Source organism: Oncorhynchus masou, unplaced genomic scaffold, assembly GCF_036934945.1.
Source record: "Oncorhynchus masou masou isolate Uvic2021 unplaced genomic scaffold, UVic_Omas_1.1 unplaced_scaffold_1448, whole genome shotgun sequence".
NCBI classification, from domain to species: Eukaryota; Metazoa; Chordata; class Actinopteri; order Salmoniformes; family Salmonidae; genus Oncorhynchus; species Oncorhynchus masou.
The window spans coordinates 113,598-134,493 of NW_027004454.1; the positions used below are offsets into that span (position 1 = coordinate 113,598).

Below are 20,896 nucleotides of genomic sequence, written 5' to 3' on the forward strand. Positions count from 1 at the left end.
CTCCCTGTCTCCCTATGGACCAAACCCCCACACTCAACCCTCCCTGTCTCCCTATGGGACCAAACCTCCCACACTCAACCCTCCCTATGGACCAAACCCCCACACTCAACCCTCCCTGTCTCCCTATGCACCAAACCCCCCACACTCAACCCTCCCTGTCTCCCTGTCTCCCTATGGACCAAACCCCCCACACTCATCCCTCCCTGTCTCCCTATGGACCAAACCCCCCACACTCAACCCTCCCTGTCTCCCTATGGACCAAACCCCCCCCCACTCAACCCTCCCTGTCTCCCTATGGACCAAACCCCCCACACTCAACCCTCCCTGTCTCCCTATGGACCAAACCCCCCACACTCAACCCTCCCTGTCTCCCTGTCTCCTATGGACCAAACCCCCCACACTCATCCCTCCCTGTCTCCCTATGGACCAAACCCCCCACACTCAACCCTCCCTGTCTCCCTATGGACCAAACCCCCCACACTCAACCCTCCCTGTCTCCCTATGGACCAAACCCCCACACTCAACCCTCCCTGTCTCCCTGTCTCCCTATGGACCAAACCCCCCACACTCAACCCTCCCTGTCGACCAAACCCCCCCACACTCAACCCTCCCTGTCTCCCTATGGACCAAACCCCCCACACTCCACCCTCCCTGTCTCCCTATGGACCAAACCCCCCACACTCAACCCTCCCTGTCTCCCTATGGGACCAAACCCCCCACACTCAACCCTCCCTGTCTCACACAAGCTTCATAATTAAGAGGAGACATTAACATCCAGTTCTGGCAGGCCTTTTTAAACACACATTTCCCCCCTAAACCTGCTGACTGAGTAAGAATGGACTTTGGCTGGAGCCGTGGCTGCTGTCTCTCTGTCATTGACCTGCTGGAGAGGAGAGGAAGGAGAGACAAGGCCTCACTCAGTGGTGTGAGAGGGCAGATGGTCCTTCCATTAGCCGACTGTCTCTAAATCCATCACATGACATTTACATTTTGACATTTTTTGTTGTCATTCAGCAGATGCTCTTATCCAGAGCGACGTACTGAAGTAATTAGGGTGCCTTGCTCAAGGGCACATCAATACATTTTTGTTCACCTAGTCTGCTCGTGGATTCGAACCAGCAACCTTTTGGTTACTGGCCCAACGCTCTTATCCACTAAACTACCTACCGTCCTATATTATTACATCATCAGTGTGATGCTGCAGGCTGGCCTGGCTCCGATATATTACATCAGTGTGATGCTGCAGGCTGGCCCGGCTCCTATATATTACATCAGTGTGATGCTGCAGGCTGGCCTGGCTCCTATATATTACATCATCAGTGTGATGCTGCAGGCTGGCCTGGCTCCTATATATTACATCAGTGTGATGCTGCAGGCTGGCCTGGCTCCTATATATTACATCGTCAACGTGATGCTGCAGGCTGGCCTGGCTCCTATATATTACATCAGTGTGATGCTGCAGGCTGGCCCGGCTCCTATATATTACATCATCAGCGTGATGCTGCAGGCTGGCCTGGCTCCTATATATTACATCAGTGTGATGCTGCAGGCTGGCCCGGCTCCTATATATTACATCAGTGTGATGCTGCAGGCTGGCCCGGCTCCTATATATTACATTAGTGTGATGCTGCAGGCTGGCCTGGCTCCTATATATTACATCAGTGTGATGCTGCAGGCTGGCCCGGCTCCTATATATTACATCAGCGTGATGCTGCAGGCTGGCCTGGCTCCTATATATTACATCAGTGTGATGCTGCAGGCTGGCCTGGCTCCTATATATTACATCGTCAGTGTGATGCTGCAGGCTGGCCCGGCTCCTATATATTACATCGTCAGCGTGATGCTGCAGGCTGGACTGGCTCCAATATATTACATCAGTGTGATGCTGCAGGCTGGCCTGGCTCCTATATATTACATCAGTGTGATGCTGCAGGCTGCCCCGGCTCCTATATATTACATCAGTGTGATGCTGCAGGCTGCCCCGGCTCCTATATATTACATCAGTGTGATGCTGCAGGCTGGCCTGGCTCCTATATATTACATCAGTGTGATGCTGCAGGCTGGCCCGGCTCCTATATATTACATCAGTGTGATGCTGGCCTGGCTCCTATATATTACATCAGTGTGATGCTGCAGGCTGGCCTGGCTCCTATATATTACATCAGTGTGATGCTGCAGGCTGGCCCGGCTCCTATATATTACATCAGTGTGATGCTGCAGGCTGGCCCGGCTCCTATATATTACATCAGCGTGATGCTGCGGGCTGGCCTGGCTCCTATATATTACATCAGTGTGATGCTGCAGGCTGGCCCGGCTCCTATATATTACATCATTGTCAATGTGATGCTGCAGGCTGGCCTGGCTCCTATATATTACATCAGTGTGATGCTGCAGGCTGGCCTGGCTCCTATATATTACATCAGCGTGATGCTGCAGACTGGCCCGGCTCCTATATATTACATCAGTGTGATGCTGCAGGCTGGCCCGGCTCCTATATATTACATCAGCGTGATGCTGCAGACTGGCCTGGCTCCTATATATTACATCAGTGTGATGCTGCAGACTGGCCCGGCTCCTATATATTACATCAGTGTGATGCTGCAGACTGGCCCGGCTCCTATATATTACATCAGTGTGATGCTGCAGACTGGCCCGGCTCCTATATATTACATCAGTGTAGTTCCCCCAGTCTCTCTCCTCTGTCTTTATAGTCGTTGGTCTCTATAGTTCCCCCAGTCTCTCTCCTCTGTCTCTATAGTTCCTCCAGTCTCTCTCCTCTGTCTCTATAATTCCTCCAGTCTCTCTCCTCTGTCTCTATAGTTCCCCCAGTCTCTCTCCTCTGTCTCTATAGTTCATCCAGTCTCTCTCCTCTGTCTCTATAGTTCCCCCAGTCTCTCTCCTCTGTCTCTATAGCCGTTTGTCTCTATAGTTCCTCCAGTCTCTCTCCTCTGTCTCTATAGTTCATCCAGTCTCTCTCCTCTGTCTCTATAATTCCTCCAGTCTCTCTCCTCTGTCTCTATAGTTCATCCAGTCTCTCTCCTCTGTCTCTATAGTTCCTCCAGTCTCTCTCCCCTGTCTCTATAATTCCTCCAGTCTCTCCTCTATAGTTCATCCAGTCTCTCTCCTCTGTCTCTATAGTTCCCCAGTCTCTCTCCTCTGTCTCTATAATTCCTCCAGTCTCTCTCCTCTGTCTCTATAGTTCCTCCAGTCTCTCTCCCCTGTCTCTATAATTCCTCCAGTCTCTCCTCTATAGTTCATCCAGTCTCTCTCCTCTGTCTCTATAGTTCATCCAGTCTCTCTCCTCTGTCTCTATAGTTCCCCAGTCTCTCTCCTCTGTCTCTATAGTTCCTCCAGTCTCTCTCCTCTGTCTATAGTTCCCCCAGTCTCTCTCCTCTGTCTCTATAGTTCATCCAGTCTCTCTCCTCTGTCTCTATAGTTCCTCCAGTCTCTCTCCTCTGTCTCTATAGTTCCTCCAGTCTCTCTCCCCTGTCTCTATAATTCCTCCAGTCTCTCCTCTATAGTTCATCCAGTCTCTCTCCTCTGTCTCTATAGTTCCCCAGTCTCTCTCCTCTGTCTCTATAGTTCCTCCAGTCTCTCTCCTCTGTCTCTATAGTTCCCCCAGTCTCTCTCCTCTGTCTCTATAGTTCCCCCAGTCTCTCTCCTCTGTCTCTATAGTTACTCCAGTCTCTCTCCTCTGTCTCTATAGTTCCTCCAGTCTCTCTCCCCTGTCTCTATAATTCCTCCAGTCTCTCCTCTATAGTTCATCCAGTCTCTCTCCTCTGTCTCTATAGTTCCCCAGTCTCTCTCCTCTGTCTCTATAATTCCTCCAGTCTCTCTCCTCTGTCTCTATAGTTCATCCAGTCTCTCTCCTCTGTCTCTATAGTTCCTCCAGTCTCTCTCCCCTGTCTCTATAATTCCTCCAGTCTCTCCTCTATAGTTCATCCAGTCTCTCTCCTCTGTCTCTATAGTTCATCCAGTCTCTCTCCTCTGTCTCTATAGTTCCCCAGTCTCTCTCCTCTGTCTCTATAGTTCCTCCAGTCTCTCTCCTCTGTCTATAGTTCCCCCAGTCTCTCTCCTCTGTCTCTATAGTTCATCCAGTCTCTCTCCTCTGTCTCTATAGTTCCTCCAGTCTCTCTCCTCTGTCTCTATAGTTCCTCCAGTCTCTCTCCCCTGTCTCTATAATTCCTCCAGTCTCTCCTCTATAGTTCATCCAGTCTCTCTCCTCTGTCTCTATAGTTCCCCAGTCTCTCTCCTCTGTCTCTATAGTTCCTCCAGTCTCTCTCCTCTGTCTCTATAGTTCCCCCAGTCTCTCTCCTCTGTCTCTATAGTTCCCCCAGTCTCTCTCCTCTGTCTCTATAGTTACTCCAGTCTCTCTCCTCTGTCTCTATAGTTCATCCAGTCTCTCTCCTCTGTCTCTATAGTTCCTCCAGTCTCTCTCCTCTGTCTCTATAGTTCCCCCAGTCTCTCTCCTCTGTCTCTATAGTTCATCCAGTCTCTCTCCTCTGTCTCTATAGTTCATCCAGTCTCTCTCCTCTGTCTCTATAGTTCATCCAGTCTCTCTCCTCTGTCTCTATAGTTCATCCAGTCTCTCTCCTCTGTCTCTATAGTTCCCCCAGTCTCTCTCCTCTGTCTCTATAGTTCATCCAGTCTCTCTCCTCTGTCTCTATAGTTCCTCCAGTCTCTCTCCTCTGTCTCTATAGTTCCCCCAGTCTCTCTCCTCTGTCTCTATAGTTCATCCAGTCTCTCTCCTCTGTCTCTATAGTTCATCCAGTCTCTCTCCTCTGTCTCTATAGTTCATCCAGTCTCTCTCCTCTGTCTCTATAGTTCCCCCAGTCTCTCTCCTCTGTCTCTATAGTTCATCCAGTCTCTCTCCTCTGTCTCTATAGTTCATCCAGTCTCTCTCCTCTGTCTCTATAGTTCCCCCAGTCTCTCTCCTCTGTCTCTATAGTTCCTCCAGTCTCTCTCCTCTGTCTCTATAGTTCCCCCAGTCTCTCTCCTCTGTCTCTATAGTTCATCCAGTCTCTCTCCTCTGTCTCTATAGTTCCCCCAGTCTCTCTCCTCTGTCTCTATAGTTCATCCAGTCTCTCTCCTCTGTCTCTATAGTTCATCCAGTCTCTCTCCTCTGTCTCTATAGTTCATCCAGTCTCTCTCCTCTGTCTCTATAGTTCCTCCAGTCTCTCTCCTCTGTCTCTATAGTTCCCCCAGTCTCTCCTCTGTCTCTATAGTTCCTCCAGTCTCTCTCCTCTGTCTCTATAGTTCCTCCAGTCTCTCTCCTCTGTCTCTATAGTTCCTCCAGTCTCTCTCCTCTGTCTCTATAGTTCCTCCAGTCTCTCTCCTCTGTCTCTATAGTTCCTCCAGTCTCTCTCCTCTGTCTCTATAGTTCCTCCAGTCTCTCTCCTCTGTCTCTATAGTTCCCCCAGTCTCTCTCCTCTGTCTCTATAGTTCATCCAGTCTCTCTCCTCTGTCTCTATAGCCGTTGGTCTCTATAGTTCCCCCAGTCTCTCTCCTCTGTCTCTATAGTTCCCCCAGTCTCTCTCCTCTGTCTCTATAGTTCATCCAGTCTCTCTCCTCTGTCTCTATAGTTCATCCAGTCTCTCTCCTCTGTCTCTATAGTTCATCCAGTCTCTCTCCTCTGTCTCTATAGTTCCCCCAGTCTCTCTCCTCTGTCTCTATAGTTCCTCCAGTCTCTCTCCTCTGTCTCTATAGTTCCTCCAGTCTCTCTCCTCTGTCTCTATAGTTCCTCCAGTCTCTCTCCTCTGTCTCTATAGTTCCCCCAGTCTCTCTCCTCTGTCTCTATAGTTCCTCCAGTCTCTCTCCTCTGTCTCTATAGTTCCTCCAGTCTCTCTCCTGTCTCTATAGTTCCTCCAGTCTCTCTCCTCTGTCTCTATAGTTCCTCCAGTCTCTCTCCTCTGTCTCTATAGTTCCCCCAGTCTCTCTCCTCTGTCTCTAAAGCCGTTGGTCTGGTGCTTGGTCGCACGCCGTTCAGTCCTCCTTGCTTGGCTGTTAAGTTGTTGGCAGCCACATTTCCTTTGGAACTTCCCCTTCCCTCAGCAGAGCAGTTAGAGCTACTCAGACATTCATCTGGCTCTTAGTGTTGAATCCTACTGCTGTTTGTTACAGTCAGCCTGGCTCTTAGTGTTGAATCCTACTGCTGTTTGTTACAGTCCGTCTGGCTCTGAGTGTTGAATCCTACTGCTGTTTGTTAGAGCTACTCAGACATTCATCTGGCTCTTAGTGTTGAATCCTACTGCTGTTTGTTACAGTCAGTCTGGCTCTTAGTGTTGAATCCTACTTACAAAATCTCCCAGCCACTCACATTTTTTTTTACCAGCCTAAATATCTGTTCGCCCATAATCACATCAAAAAACAACAAACTTTACAACAAAAAAACAATAAATGTATGAGTAAGAAGTAATGTGGTATATTACTCCACTTAATTACTCTCTTTGTCTTTTAATAAAAATATTGGAGACAATGTTTAGCTGCCCAGAGGTAACGGGACCGCTCGAGGTCGAGGCATGTCACGCGTGTGTGTGTGTGTGTGTGTGAGAGCGAGATTAGGGAACTGAGGCGTCGCGTTCACAATCAGTTGAAGCAGCAGACTCAAACTAACGTGGAAAAACAACCCGAGCTTGTGTACAAAACAAATGTAAATAGCCAAGAAATACGAGGACCAAGTCTCTCACTTTGTAAACTTTCCAGTAAATTAGACCAACATTTAAGACCTGTGTGTGTGTGCAGCGCCTCCAAAAATGAATCTATCGTTGCCCACAGCTCCCCTGTCAGGCAGTGTTGCTGTGTGAGGTGGGGATCTAGGATCTGTATTTCTATGTGAAATTAGCATCTATGAAACAAAACGGCAGAAAGATACAGCATTCTGACCTGACCCACGTTTGTTCATACATTATTTTTGGACTGTTTTTATTCGCAGTGCCTTGAAAATTGACCCCCTGCCAACGTGGCTGGTGAAACAGAGTCTTAACGGCCAGTCGCTAAACGTGGCTGGTGAAACAGAGTCTTAACGGCCAACAGCTAAACGTGGCTGGTGAAACAGAGTCTTAACGGCCAACAGCTAAACATGGCTGGTGAAACAGAGTCTTAACGGCCAACAGCTAAACGTGGCTGGTGAAACAGAGTCTTAACGGCCAACAGCTAAACGTGGCTGGTGAAACAGACAGTCTTAACGGCCAGTCGCTAAACGTGGCTGGTGAAACAGACAGTCTTAACGGCCAACAGCTAAACGTGGCTGGTGAAACAGACTCTTAACGGCCAACAGCTAAACGTGGCTGGTGGAACAGACAGTCTTAACGGCCAACAGCTAAACGTGGCTGGTGAAACAGACAGTCTTAACGGCCAACAGCTAAACGTGGCTGGTGAAACAGAGTCTTAACGGCCAACAGCTAAACGTGGCTGGTGAAACAGACAGTCTTAACGGCCAGTCGCTAAACGTGGCTGGTGAAACAGACAGTCTTAACGGCCAACAGCTAAACGTGGCTGGTGAAACAGACAGTCTTAACGGCCAGTCGCTAAACGTGGCTGGTGAAACAGACAGTCTTAACGGCCAACAGCTAAACGTGGCTGGTGAAACAGACAGTCTTAACGGCCAACAGCTAAACGTGGCTGGTGAAACAGAGTCTTAACGGCCAACAGCAAAACGTGGCTGGTGAAACAGACTCTTAACGGCCAACAGCTAAACGTGGCTGGTGGAACAGACAGTCTTAACGGCCAACAGCTAAACGTGGCTGGTGAAACAGACAGTCTTAACGGCCAGTCGCTAAACGTGGCTGGTGAAACAGACAGTCTTAACGGCCAGTCACTAAACTGACCCGTATTTGACGGGTGTTAAACGTTATGACCTGCCTCTGATCCAGCCTGGAGACTTTCTGACCGGCTGTTGTCTTTCTGGCCAGGTGAGAACGACTGATCCGTTCTCATCGAAGCCACAAAGTTCAAGGCCGACCGTGGTACTGCAGGCTAGCTCAGTGCTGCCCCCTCTCATTGAATAACTCCAGTTGAAGGCCGACCAGGGTACTGCAGGCTAGCTCAGTGCTGCCCCCCTCTCATTGAATAACTCCAGTTGAAGGTTGACCGTGGTACTGCAGGCTAGCTCAGTGCTGCCCCCCTCTCATTGAATTACTCTAGTTGAAGGTCGACTGTGGTACTGCAGGCTAGCTCAGTGCTGCCCCCCTCTCATTGAATAACTCCAGTTGAAGCCCGACCGTGGTACTGCAGGCTAGCTCAGTGCTGCCCCCCTCTCATTGAATAACTCCAGTTGAAGGCCGACCAGGGTACTGCAGGCTAGCTCAGTGCTGCCCCCCTCTCATTGAATAACTCCAGTTGAAGGCCGACCAGGGTACTGCAGGCTAGCTCAGTGCTGCTCCCTCTCATTGAATAACTCCAGTTGAAGGTTGACCGTGGTACTGCAGGCTAGCTCAGTGCTGCCCCCCTCTCATTGAATAACTCCAGTTGAAGGTCGACCGTGGTACTGCAGGCTTTGTGAGCAGAAAACAGGATCCCCCCCCATTATAGTGAAGAAGAAAATGGCCATCTTCATGGTCAATCTTTTGTGTGAATAAATACACATTTCAAAGACAATCATTGTGCCAATAACTGCTTCTAATACACCAGATGTATGTCCTTGCATTGATTGTTTTCAAAATTGCACACAGAAGTTCTAAGGATAATTTAGTAGCTAGTGGCAGCCTGCAGTACCCTGGTCGGCCTTCAACCGGAGTTATTCAATGAGAGGGGGGCAGCACTGAGCTAGCCTGCAGTACCCTGGAGAGAGAGGGAGAGACAGGCAGGGGACAACTGTCTGAGGGTTCTGTCTGAGGGTTCTGTCTGAGGGTTCTGTCTGAGGGTTCTGTCTGAGGGTTCTGTCTGAGGGTTCTGTCTGAGGGTTCTGTCTGAGGGTTCTGTCTGAGGGTTCTGTCTGAGGGTTCTGTCTGAGGGTTCTGTCTGAGGGTTCTGTCTGAGCGTTCTGTCTGAGCGTTCTGTCTGAGCGTTCTGTCTGAGCGTTCTGTCTGAGCGTTCTGTCTGAGGGTTCTGTCTGAGGGTTCTGTCTGAGGGTTCTGTCTGAGGGTTCTGTCTGAGGGTTCTGTCTGAGGGTTCTGTCTGAGGGTTCTGTCTGAGGGTTCTCAGGGAAAGAGAGAGAGAGAGACAGGCAGGGGACAACTGTCTGAGGGTTCTGTCTGAGGGTTCTGTCTGAGGGTTCTGTCTGAGGGTTCTGTCTGAGGGTTCTGTCTGAGGGTTCTGTCTGAGGGTTCTGTCTGAGGGTTCTGTCTGAGGGTTCTGTCTGAGGGTTCTGTCTGAGGGTTCTGTCTGAGGGTTCTGTCTGAGGGTTCTGTCTGAGGGTTCTGTCTGAGGGTTCTGTCTGAGGGTTCTGTCTGAGGGTTCTGTCTGAGGGTTCTGTCTGAGGGTTCTGTCTGAGGGTTCTGTCTGAGGGTCCTGTCTGAGGGTCCTGTCTGAGGGTCCTGTCTGAGGGTCCTGTCTGAGGGTTCTGTCTGAGGGTTCTGTCTGAGGGTTCTGTCTGAGGGTTCTGTCTGAGGGTTCTGTCTGAGGGTTCTGTCTGAGGGTTCTCAGGGAAAGAGAGAGAGAGAGAGAGAGAGAGACAGGCAGGGGACAACTGTCTGGGCTGAATTAGTACAAGCTAGATTTTTTTGGAAGCTGAATGAATGAACATCGCTAGAAACAGGGGGTGTTCTGACGACTCAGGCAGAGACTCCTAGACATTGAGCACAGAGAGCGTTGTGTCCCCTTCTGTCCTGGAAGATGGAACCCTGACCTGTTTCTCCCTCTGGTTTTGTAGGTATGCAGTCATTGCCTTTGGCTGTGCCAGCTGTCCTAAGATCACGTGTGGACGTGAGGGGTGTGGCACGGAGTTCTGTTACCACTGTAAGCAGCTGTGGCACCCCAACCAGACGTGTGATGCCGCCCGGCAGCAGAGAGCCCAGAGCCTGAGGCTACGTACCTTCAGCTCCTCGTCTCTGAGCTACAGCCAGGAGAGTGGTGCTGCAGGTAACACACACACAAGATGGTAAACACGCGCGCAAGATGGTAAACGCGCGCGCGCAAGATGGTAAACGCGCGCGCGCAAGATGGTAAACGCGCGCGCGCAAGATGGTAAACGCGCGCGCGCAAGATGGTAAACGCGCGCGCAAGATGGTAAACGCGCGCGCGCAAGATGGTAAACGCGCGCGCGCAAGATGGTAAACGCGCGCGCGCAAGATGGTAAACACGTAAACTGCCTAAAGTTAGTTGAATGACTTTAAAACCAGTCGTCTATGTTTAACCGTACGTGAGCAGTCTGCTGCTGAAGGTCTGACGGAAAGTAACCAAGCGGAGACTCTCTTCGGTGAAAACCACGCCGCTGGTATAGTGAACGATAGGAAGTTGTTCAATGGACAAGCAAATAAACAGGAAGGTGAGCGGTCTCCATGACTACCTGGAGAAGCTGCTCATAGAACCTCGATTTGGAGCAGAAAACTGAAGAAATCTGTGATTGGTATTGACCCGGGGGGTCCAAGAATGGATAGTATTGTGGAAAAACGACCCCAAAGTAGAACCCAACGAACCGGTTGTACCCAGACGTACAGTGTCTATAATAGTCCTGTCTGATGAGGACAACGAAGACACAGCAGAAAAGATGAGGGAGCTGCTGTCAGAGCTGCTCACCAAGGGGCTGTGCTGTGAGCTGGTGTCAGAGCTGCTCACCAAGGGGCTGTGAGCTGCTGTCAGACCTGCTCACCAAGGGGCTGTGAGCTGCTGTCAGAGCTGCTCACCAAGGGGCTGTGAGCTGGTGTCAGAGCTGCTCACCAAGGGGCTGTGCTGTGAGCTGCTGTCAGAGCTGCTCACCAAGGGGCTGTGCTGTGAGCTGCTGTCAGAGCTGCTCACCAAGGGGCTGTGCTGTGAGCTGGTGTCAGAGCTGCTCACCAGGGGCTGTGCTGTGAGCTGCTGTCAGAGCTGCTCACCAAGGGGCTGTGCTGTGAGCTGCTGTCAGACCTGCTCACCAAGGGGCTGTGCTGTGAGCTGCTGTCAGAGCTGCTCACCAAGGGGCTGTGCTGTGAGCTGCTGTCAGAGCTGCTCACCAAGGGGCTGTGCTGTGAGCTGCTGTCAGAGCTGCTCACCAAGGGGCTGTGCTGTGAGCTGGTGTCAGAGCTGCTCACCAAGGGGCTGTGAGCTGCTGTCAGACCTGCTCACCAAGGGGCTGTGCTGTGAGCTGGTGTCAGAGCTGCTCACCAAGGGGCTGTGAGCTGCTGTCAGACCTGCTCACCAAGGGGCTGTGAGCTGCTGTCAGACCTGCTCACCAAGGGGCTGTGAGCTGCTGTCAGACCTGCTCACCAAGGGGCTGTGAGCTGCTGTCAGACCTGCTCACCAAGGGGCTGTGAGCTGCTGTCAGACCTGCTCACCAAGGGGCTGTGAGCTGCTGTCAGAGCTGCTCACCAAGGGGCTGTGCTGTGAGCTGCTGTCAGACCTGCTCACCAAGGGGCTGTGCTGTGAGCTGCTGTCAGAGCTGCTCACCAAGGGGCTGTGCTGTGAGCTGCTGTCAGAGCTGCTCACCAAGGGGCTGTGCTGTGAGCTGCTGTCAGAGCTGCTCACCAAGGGGCTGTGCTGTGAGCTGGTGTCAGAGCTGCTCACCAAGGGGCTGTGAGCTGCTGTCAGACCTGCTCACCAAGGGGCTGTGCTGTGAGCTGGTGTCAGACCTGCTCACCAAGGGGCTGTGAGCTGCTGTCAGACCTGCTCACCAAGGGGCTGTGCTGTGAGCTGCTGTCAGACCTGCTCACCAAGGGGCTGTGCTGTGAGCTGCTGTCAGACCTGCTCACCAAGGGACTGTGCTGTGAGCTGGTGTCAGAGCTGCTCACCAAGGGGCTGTGCTGTGAGCTGGTGTCAGAGCTGCTCACCAAGGGGCTGTGCTGTGAGCTGGTGTCAGAGCTGCTCACCAACGGGCTGTGCTGTGAGCTGCTGTCAGAGCTGCTCACCAAGGGGCTGTGAGCTGGTGTCAGACCTGCTCACCAAGGGGCTGTGCTGTGAGCTGGTGTCAGAGCTGCTGGCCAACGGGCTGTGAGCTGGTGTCAGAGCTGCTCACCAAGGGGCTGTGCTGTGAGCTGCTGTCAGAGCTGCTCACCAAGGGGCTGTGAGCTGGTGTCAGAGCTGCTCACCAAGGGGCTGTGCTGTGAGCTGGTGTCAGAGCTGCTCACCAAGGGGCTGTGCTGTGAGCTGCTGTCAGAGCTGCTCACCAAGGGGCTGTGCTGTGAGCTGCTGTCAGAGCTGCTCACCAAGGGGCTGTGCTGTGAGCTGCTGTCAGAGCTGCTCACCAAGGGGCTGTGCTGTGAGCTGCTGTCAGAGCTGCTCACCAAGGGGCTGTGCTGTGAGCTGCTGTCAGAGCTGCTCACCAAGGGGCTGTGCTGTGAGCTGGTGTCAGAGCTGCTCACCAAGGGGCTGTGCTGTGAGCTGCTGTCAGAGCTGCTCACCAAGGGGCTGTGCTGTGAGCTGCTGTCAGACCTGCTCACCAAGGGGCTGTGCTGTGAGCTGCTGTCAGAGCTGCTCACCAAGGGGCTGTGAGCTGCTGTCAGAGCTGCTCACCAAGGGGCTGTGCTGTGAGCTGCTGTCAGACCTGCTCACCAAGGGGCTGTGCTGTGAGCTGCTGTCAGAGCTGCTCACCAAGGGACTGTGCTGTGAGCTGCTGTCAGACCTGCTCACCAAGGGGCTGTGCTGTGAGCTGGTGTCAGAGCTGCTCACCAAGGGGTTGTGCTGTGAGCTGGTGTCAGAGCTGCTCACCAACGGGCTGTGAGCTGGTGTCAGAGCTGCTCACCAACGGGCTGTGAGCTGGTGTCAGAGCTGCTCACCAAGGGGCTGTGCTGTGAGCTGGTGTCAGAGCTGCTCACCAAGGGGCTGTGCTGTGAGCTGGTGTCAGAGCTGCTCACCAAGGGGCTGTGCTGTGAGCTGGTGTCAGAGCTGCTCACCAAGGGGCTGTGCTGTGAGCTGGTGTCAGAGCTGCTCACCAAGGGGCTGTGCTGAGAGCTGGTGTCAGAGCCACCGAAAGGATGAGAGAAGAGAGGCCGGGACCCAGGAGTCTGGCCACCGAAAGGATGAGAAAAGAGAGGCCCGGGACCCAGGATTCTGGCCACCGAAAGGATGAGAGAAGAGAGGCCGGGACCCAGGAGTCGTGAAGGTTACATTTCAGGGGGGGGGTCGACGATAAAGTGGATGTCCTCCCAGCTGAAGCAACATCTGAAGAGCAGCCAAACATTTTGAGAGGGTGTTTATCAGATCGGCCAAAGTCCCACACAGGTTGAGTCATAACGCCACTTCAGAACACTCCTACCAGAGATCCCGGCTGGGAGAGATGTCTACATTTCGGGGAATGGGAGGATGATTAAACGATCTCCTGATCCCGAGGGGCGAACACAGGGGGCCGGGGGAGCTGGACCTGCAGGCTGGGAACCATCTGCCCAGTCAGTCCGTAAGTGCTAAACGAATTTCTTGAATTCACAGGAACGTTAATGGATGGACGACCACAAACGGTACACTAACAACATTACTACTGCAAGCCTTAAACCCAGGCCTTAAACCCAGGCCGCAAACCCAGGCCGCAAACCCAGGCCGCAAACCCAGGCCGCAAACCCAGGCCGCAAACCCAGGCCTTATTTATTTGAATGAAACTCCACTGTTGACTTGGATGGTGATTCTTGGTTTGGACACAACGTTCATATGAGAGGCCCTAAAGCTTCAGGTGGCGTCAGATTTCTTGTTCGGAACAAATGATTGGAACAATATAGAGTAAACATTGTGGACCAGTCAATGGATGGAATAATTGGTGTAAGATTTGAACACAATGTGTTGCAACAATTTATCTTGTGATCTACCACTGGAGGGTCTTACAAGGGGACCTGACTCACCTGGTGCAGGTGTCTTCTGGACACTGATCTACCACTGGGAGGGTTCTACAAGGGGACCTGACTCACCTGGTGCAGGTGTCTTCTGGACACTGATCTACCACTGGAGGGTTTTACAAGGGGAGGGGACTCACCTGGTGCAGGTGTCTTCTGGACACTGATCTACCACTGGAGGGTTTTACAAGGGGACCTGACTCACCTGGTGCAGGTGTCTTCTGGACACTGATCTACCACTGGGAGGGTTCTACAAGGGGAGGGGACTCACCTGGTGCAGGTGTCTTCTGGACACTGATCTACCACTGGGAGGGTTCTACAAGGGGAGGGGACTCACCTGGTACAGGTGTCTTCTGGACACTGATCTACCACTGGGAGGGTTCTACAAGGGGAGGGGACTCACCTGGTGCAGGTGTCTTCTGGACACTGATCTACCACTGGGAGGTTTCTACAAGGGGACCTGACTCACCTGGTGCAGGTGTCTTCTGGACACTGATCTACCACTGGGAGGGTTCTACAAGGGGAGGGACTCACCTGGTGCAGGTGTCTTCTGGACACTGATCTACCACTGGGAGGGTTCTACAAGGGGAGGGGACTCACCTGGTGCAGGTGTATTCTGGACACCGATCTACCACTGGGAGGGTTCTACAAGGGGAGGGGACTCACCTGGTGCAGGTGTCTTCTGGACACTGATCTACCACTGGGAGGGTTCTACAAGGGGACCTGACTCACCTCGTGCAGGTGTCTTCTGGACACTGATCTACCACTGGGAGGGTTCTACAAGGGGAGGGGTCTCACCTGGTGCAGGTGTCTTCTGGACACTGATCTACCACTGGGAGGGTTCTACAAGGGGAGGGGTCTCACCTGGTGCAGGTGTCTTCTGGACACCGATCTACCACTGGGAGGGTTCTACAAGGGGAGGGGACTCACCTGGTGCAGGTGTATTCTGGACACTGATCTACCACTGGGAGGGTTCTAAAAGGGGGGACTCACCTGGTGCAGGTGTCTTCTGGACACTGATCTACCACTGGGAGGGTTCTACAAGGGGAGGGGACTCACCTGGTGCAGGTGTCTTCTGGACACTGATGTCTCTGGGTCTTTCTAGAAACTAGGGTACAAGTCAGGATTTCCTGTACTGGACAACTTGTCATTGATAATAATCAGCCATTTTTTTCATGCCATTACATTAAGATAAACACCAGAAGAAAAATGCCCAGGGTCCCTGCTCATCTACATGAACGTGCCTTAGGCATGCTGCAAGGAGGCATGAGGACTGCAGACGTGGCCAGGGCAATAAATTGCAATGTCTGAACTGTGAGACGCCAAAGACAGCGCTTCAGGGAGACAGGACGGACAGCTGACCGTCCTCTCAGTGGCAGACCACGTGTAACAACACCTGCACAGGATCGGTACATCCAAACATCACACCTGTGGGACAGGTACAGGATGGCAACAACAACTGCCCGAGTTACATTAGGAACGCACAATCCCTCCATCAGTGCTCAGAATGTCCTCAATAGGCTGAGAGAGGCTGGACTGAGGGCTTGTAGGCCTGTTGTAAAGGCAGGTCCTCACCAGACATCACCTATGGGCACAAACCCACCGTCGCTGGACCAGACAGGACTGGCAAAAAGTGCTCTAAAATTGATTAAATTAGTTTTTTTTCCCCTCGTCAATCTACACACAATACTTCATGACAAAGCAAAACAGGTTTTTAGAAATTTTAGCAAATGTATTAAAAAATTAAAAAACAGAAATACTTTATTTAAGGTCCCACAGTTGACAGTGCATGTCAGAGCAAAAACCAAGCCATGAGGTCGAAGAAATTGTCCGTAGAGCTCCGAGACAGGATTGTGTTCGAGGCACAGATCTGGGGAAGGGTACCAAAACATTTCTGCAGCATTGAAGGTCCCCAAGAACAGTTTCCTCCATCATTCTTAAATGGAAGAAGTTTGGAACCACCAAGACAAGAGCGGGCCGCCCAGCCAAACTGAGCAATCTGTGGAGAAGGGCCTATACAAATATTTACACATGTTAAGTTTGCTGAAAATAAACGTAGTTGACAGTGAGAGGACGTTTCTATCTCTCCTGTCTCCTGTGGAAGGAAACATAGAATGAAGCCCTGTGAAATAAGACGCTGGTGAAATGATTGTTTTATATTATGTTGTTATATTTAGGTTTTATGGAGCCTTCTTCTATGTCAGAGAAGAACAAACGAAAGGTTTTCAACTGGGATACATTCATTCAGAAAGTATTCAGACCCCTTGACGTTTTTCACATTTTGTTACGTTACGGCCTTGTCCTAAAATAGATGACACGGTTTTTCCCTCCTTTACCACCGCGGTCCTCGTGTGGCCAGATGGGAACCGGGAATACTGCCTCTGGCAATAGGAGGTAGGTAGGTTGGGAATGTTCTCGATGAACAAGAGGGTGTATGTGCTGTCTGGGATTTAAGGGGAGGTGTGGTCCACTGTTTTTGTTTTAACAACAAACACGGCGTTTCTATTCCTTCATCCCCAGCCGATGACATCAAGCCGTGTCCGCGCTGCGCTGCTTACATCATCAAGATGAACGACGGCAGCTGCAACCACATGACCTGCGCCGTGTGCGGCTGTGAGTTCTGCTGGCTCTGCATGAAGGAGATCTCTGACCTGCACTACCTGAGGTGAGAGGCCGAGGGGTGAGGAGTCTGTCAACACTCAGGGAGTCGTGCATCACTATCTATACAGTAACCACAGTGTTATGCCTCTGAATAGCCAGAGTTCTGCTAGGCTATATGCCCTAGACTGTCCCCTGGTCAGCCTGTCAGGGTTGGGTTGTTATCATCTCTGTCCCCTGGTCAGCCTGTCAGGGTTGGGTTGTTATCATCTCTGTCCCCTGGTCAGCCTGTCAGGGTTGGGTTGTTATCATCTCTGTCCCCTGGTCAGCCTGTCAGGGTTGGGTTGTTATCATCTCTGTCCCCTGGTCAGCCTGTCAGGGTTGGGTTGTTATCATCTCTGTCCCCTGGTCAGCCTGTCAGGGTTGGGTTGTTATCATCTCTGTCCCCTGGTCAGCCTGTCAGGGTTGGGTTGTAATCATCTCTGTCCCCTGGTCAGCCTGTCAGGGTTGGGTTGTTATCATCTCTGTCCCCTGGTCAGCCTGTCAGGGTTGGGTTGTTATCATCTCTGTCCAGCCTGTCAGGGTTGGGTTGTTATCATCTCTGTCCCCTGGTCAGCCCGTCAGGGTTGGGTTGTAATCATCTCTCTCCATCCCCCAGCCAGTCAGGGTTGGGTTGTAATCATCTCTCTCCATCCCCCAGCCAGTCAGGGTTGGGTTGTAATCATCTCTCTCCGTCCCCCAGCCAGTCAGGGTTGGGTTGTAATCATCTCTCTCCGTCCCCCAGCCTGTCAGGGTTGGGTTGTAATCATCTCTCCGTCCCCCCCAGCCCGTCAGGGTTGGGTTGTAATCATCTCTCTCCGCCCCCCAGCCTGTCAGGGTTGGGTTGTAATCATCTCTCTCCGTCCCCCAGCCAGTCAGGGTTGGGTTGTAGTCATCTCTCTCCGTCCCCCAGCCAGTCAGGGTTGGGTTGTAATCATCTCTCTCCATCCCCCAGCCTGTCAGGGTTGGGTTGTAATCATCTCTCCCCAGCCAGTCAGGGTTGGGTTGTAATCATCTCTCTCCGTCCCCCAGCCAGTCAGGGTTGGGTTGTAATCATCTCTCCGCCCCCAGCCAGTCAGGGTTGGGTTGTAATCATCTCTCTCCGTCCCCCAGCCTGTCAGGGTTGGGTTGTAATCATCTCTCTCCGTCCCCCAGCCAGTCAGGGTTGGGTTGTAATCATCTCTCTCCGCCCCCAGCCAGTCAGGGTTGGGTTGTAATCATCTCTCTCCGTCCCCAGCCTGTCAGGGTTGGGTTGTAATCATCTCTCTCCGTCCCCCAGCCAGTCAGGGTTGGGTTGTAATCATCTCTCTCCGTCCCCAGCCAGTCAGGGTTGGGTTGTAATCATCTCTCTCCGTCCCCCAGCCAGTCAGGGTTGGGTTGTAATCATCTCTCTCCATCCCCCAGCCTGTCAGGGTTGGGTTGTAATCATCTCTGTCCCCTGGTCAGCCTGTCAGGGTTGGGTTGTAATCATCTCTCTCCGTCCCCCAGCCTGTCAGGGTTGGGTTGTAATCATCTCTCTCCATCCCCCAGCCTGTCAGGGTTGGGTTGTAATCATCTCTCTCCATCCCCCAGCCTGTCAGGGTTGGGTTGTAATCATCTCTCTCCGTCCCCCAGCCAGTCAGGGTTGGGTTGTAATCATCTCTCTCCGTCCCCCAGCCAGTCAGGGTTGGGTTGTAATCATCTCCCCCCAGCCAGTCAGGGTTGGGTTGTAATCATCTCTGTCCAGCCTGTCAGGGTTGGGTTGTAATCATCTCTCTCCGTCCCCCAGCCTGTCAGGGTTGGGTTGTAGTCATCTCTCTCCATCCCCCAGCCAGTCAGGGTTGGGTTGTAATCATCTCTCTCCGTCCCCCAGCCTGTCAGGGTTGGGTTGTAGTCATCTCTCTCCATCCCCCAGCCAGTCAGGGTTGGGTTGTTATCATCTCTGTCCAGCCTGTCTGGGTTGGGTTGTAATCATCTCCCCCCAGCCAGTCAGGGTTGGGTTGTAATCATCTCCCCCCAGCCAGTCAGGGTTGGGTTGTTATCATCTCTGTCCAGCCTGTCAGGGTTGGGTTGTTATCATCTCTGTCCAGCCAGTCAGGGTTGGGTTGTAATCATCTCTCTCCGTCCCCCAGCCAGTCAGGGTTGGGTTGTAATCATCTCTCTCCATCCCCCAGCCAGTCAGGGTTGGGTTGTAGTCATCTCTCTCCATCCCCCAGCCAGTCAGGGTTGGGTTGTAATCATCTCTCTCCATCCCCCAGCCAGTCAGGGTTGGGTTGTAATCATCTCTCTCCATCCCCCAGCCAGTCAGGGTTGGGTTGTAATCATCTCTCTCCGTCCCCCAGCCAGTCAGGGTTGGGTTGTAATCATCTCTCTCCCCTGGTCAGCCAGTCAGGGTTGGGTTGTAATCATCTCTCTCCGCCCCCCAGCCTGTCAGGGTTGGGTTGTAATCATCTCTCTCCGTCCCCCAGCCAGTCAGGGTTGGGTTGTAGTCATCTCTCTCCATCCCCCAGCCAGTCAGGGTTGGGTTGTAGTCATCTCTCTCCGTCCCCCAGCCAGTCAGGGTTGGGTTGTAATCATCTCTCTCCGTCCCCCAGCCAGTCAGGGTTGGGTTGTAATCATCTCTCTCCATCCCCCAGCCAGTCAGGGATGGGTTGTAATCATCTCTGTCCGTCCCCCAGCCAGTCAGGGTTGGGTTGTAATCATCTCTCTCCGTCCCCCAGCCTGTCAGGGTTGGGTTGTAATCATCTCTCTCCGTCCCCCCCCAGCCTGTCAGGGTTGGGTTGTAGTCGTCTCCCTCCAGCCCGTCAGGGTTGGGTTGTAGTCATCTCCCCCAGCCCGTCAGGGTTGGGTTGTAATCATCTCTCTCCGTCCCCCCAGCCTGTCAGGGTTGGGTTGTAGTCGTCTCCCCCAGCCCGTCAGGGTTGGGTTGTAGTCATCTCCCCCCAGCCCGTCAGGGTTGGGTTGTAATCATCTCTCTCCGTCCCCCCCCAGCCTGTCAGGGTTGGGTTGTAATCATCTCTGTCCGTCCCCCAGCCAGTCAGGGTTGGGTTGTAGTCATCTCTCTCCGTCCCCCAGCCAGTCAGGGTTGGGTTGTAATCATCTCTCTCCGTCCCCCAGCCTGTCAGGGTTGGGTTGTTATCATCTCTCTCCGTCCCCCAGCCCGTCAGGGTTGGGTTGTAGTCATCTCTCTCCGTCCCCAGCCAGTCAGGGTTGGGTTGTAATCATCTCTCTCCGCCCCCCCAGCCTGTCAGGGTTGGGTTGTAATCATCTCTCTCCGCCCCCAGCCTGTCAGGGTTGGGTTGTAATCATCTCTCTCCGCCCCCCAGCCTGTCAGGGTTGGGTTGTAATCATCTCTCTCCGCCCCCCCAGCCTGTCAGGGTTGGGTTGTAATCATCTCTCTCCGCCCCCCCCCAGCCTGTCAGGGTTGGGTTGTAATCATCTCTCCGTCCCCAGCCAGTCAGGGTTGGGTTGTAATCATCTCTCTCCAGCCCGTCAGGGTTGGGTTGTAATCATCTCTCTCCGTCCCCCAGCCAGTCAGGGTTGGGTTGTAATCATCTCTCTCCGTCCCCCAGCCAGTCAGGGTTGGGTTGTAATCATCTCTCTCCGTCCCCCAGCCCGTCAGGATGTACCTTCTGGGGCAGGAAGCCGTGGAGCAGGAAGAAGAAGATCCTGTGGCAGCTGGGCACGCTGGTGGGCGCTCCGGTGGGCATCGCTCTGATCGCTGGCATCGCCGTCCCCGCCATGATCATAGGCATCCCTGTGTACGTGGGGAGGAAGGTGAGCTTGACCCTGACACACGGCAGACTGAGGTCATCAGATGACGTCAGCCGTCGTGTTGACAGATGCGTGACCAGACAACAGAGACGCCGTTCATCAGTAATGGGCCTGTGCTGTAAACGGGGTGATCAGGTGGAAGTCTGGGTGTCTGGTCATCCAGAAAGATGATAATAAGCTCGTGGACTAAAGATGGAGGAATGTACTGGAGAACTTAACCTGTAGCGTTGTTCCCAACAACTACTGTGTACGAGTCAATGATTACACAGGCTTGTTTTATATGAACACAGAATAATATAGTTTTATATGAACACAGACAGAATAATACAGTTGTTTTATATGAACACAGACAGAATAATACAGTTGTTTTATATGAACACAGAATAATACAGTTGTTTTATATGAACACAGAATAATATAGTTTATATGAACACAGACTAATACAGTTGTTTTATATGAACACAGACAGAATAATACAGTTGTTTTATATGAACACAGAATAATACAGTTTTATATGAACACAGACTAATACAGTTGTTTTATATGAACACAGACAGAATAATACAGTTGTTTTATATGAACACAGACAGAATAATACAGTTGTTTTATATGAACAC

The 20,896-nt window shown here is 52.3% G+C and overlaps 1 protein-coding gene across 1 annotated transcript in view; it reads left to right on the plus strand.

The window, feature by feature from the left end:
- Window positions 1-20,896, plus strand: part of LOC135530879 (E3 ubiquitin-protein ligase RNF19A-like) — a 57,549-nt gene that overhangs the window by 28,677 nt on the left and 7,976 nt on the right. The window contains 3 exon segments of the mRNA XM_064959050.1: window positions 9,809-10,017; window positions 16,410-16,554; window positions 20,120-20,282. Of these exon segments, the coding sequence (XP_064815122.1) occupies window positions 9,809-10,017; window positions 16,410-16,554; window positions 20,120-20,282 (517 nt within the window).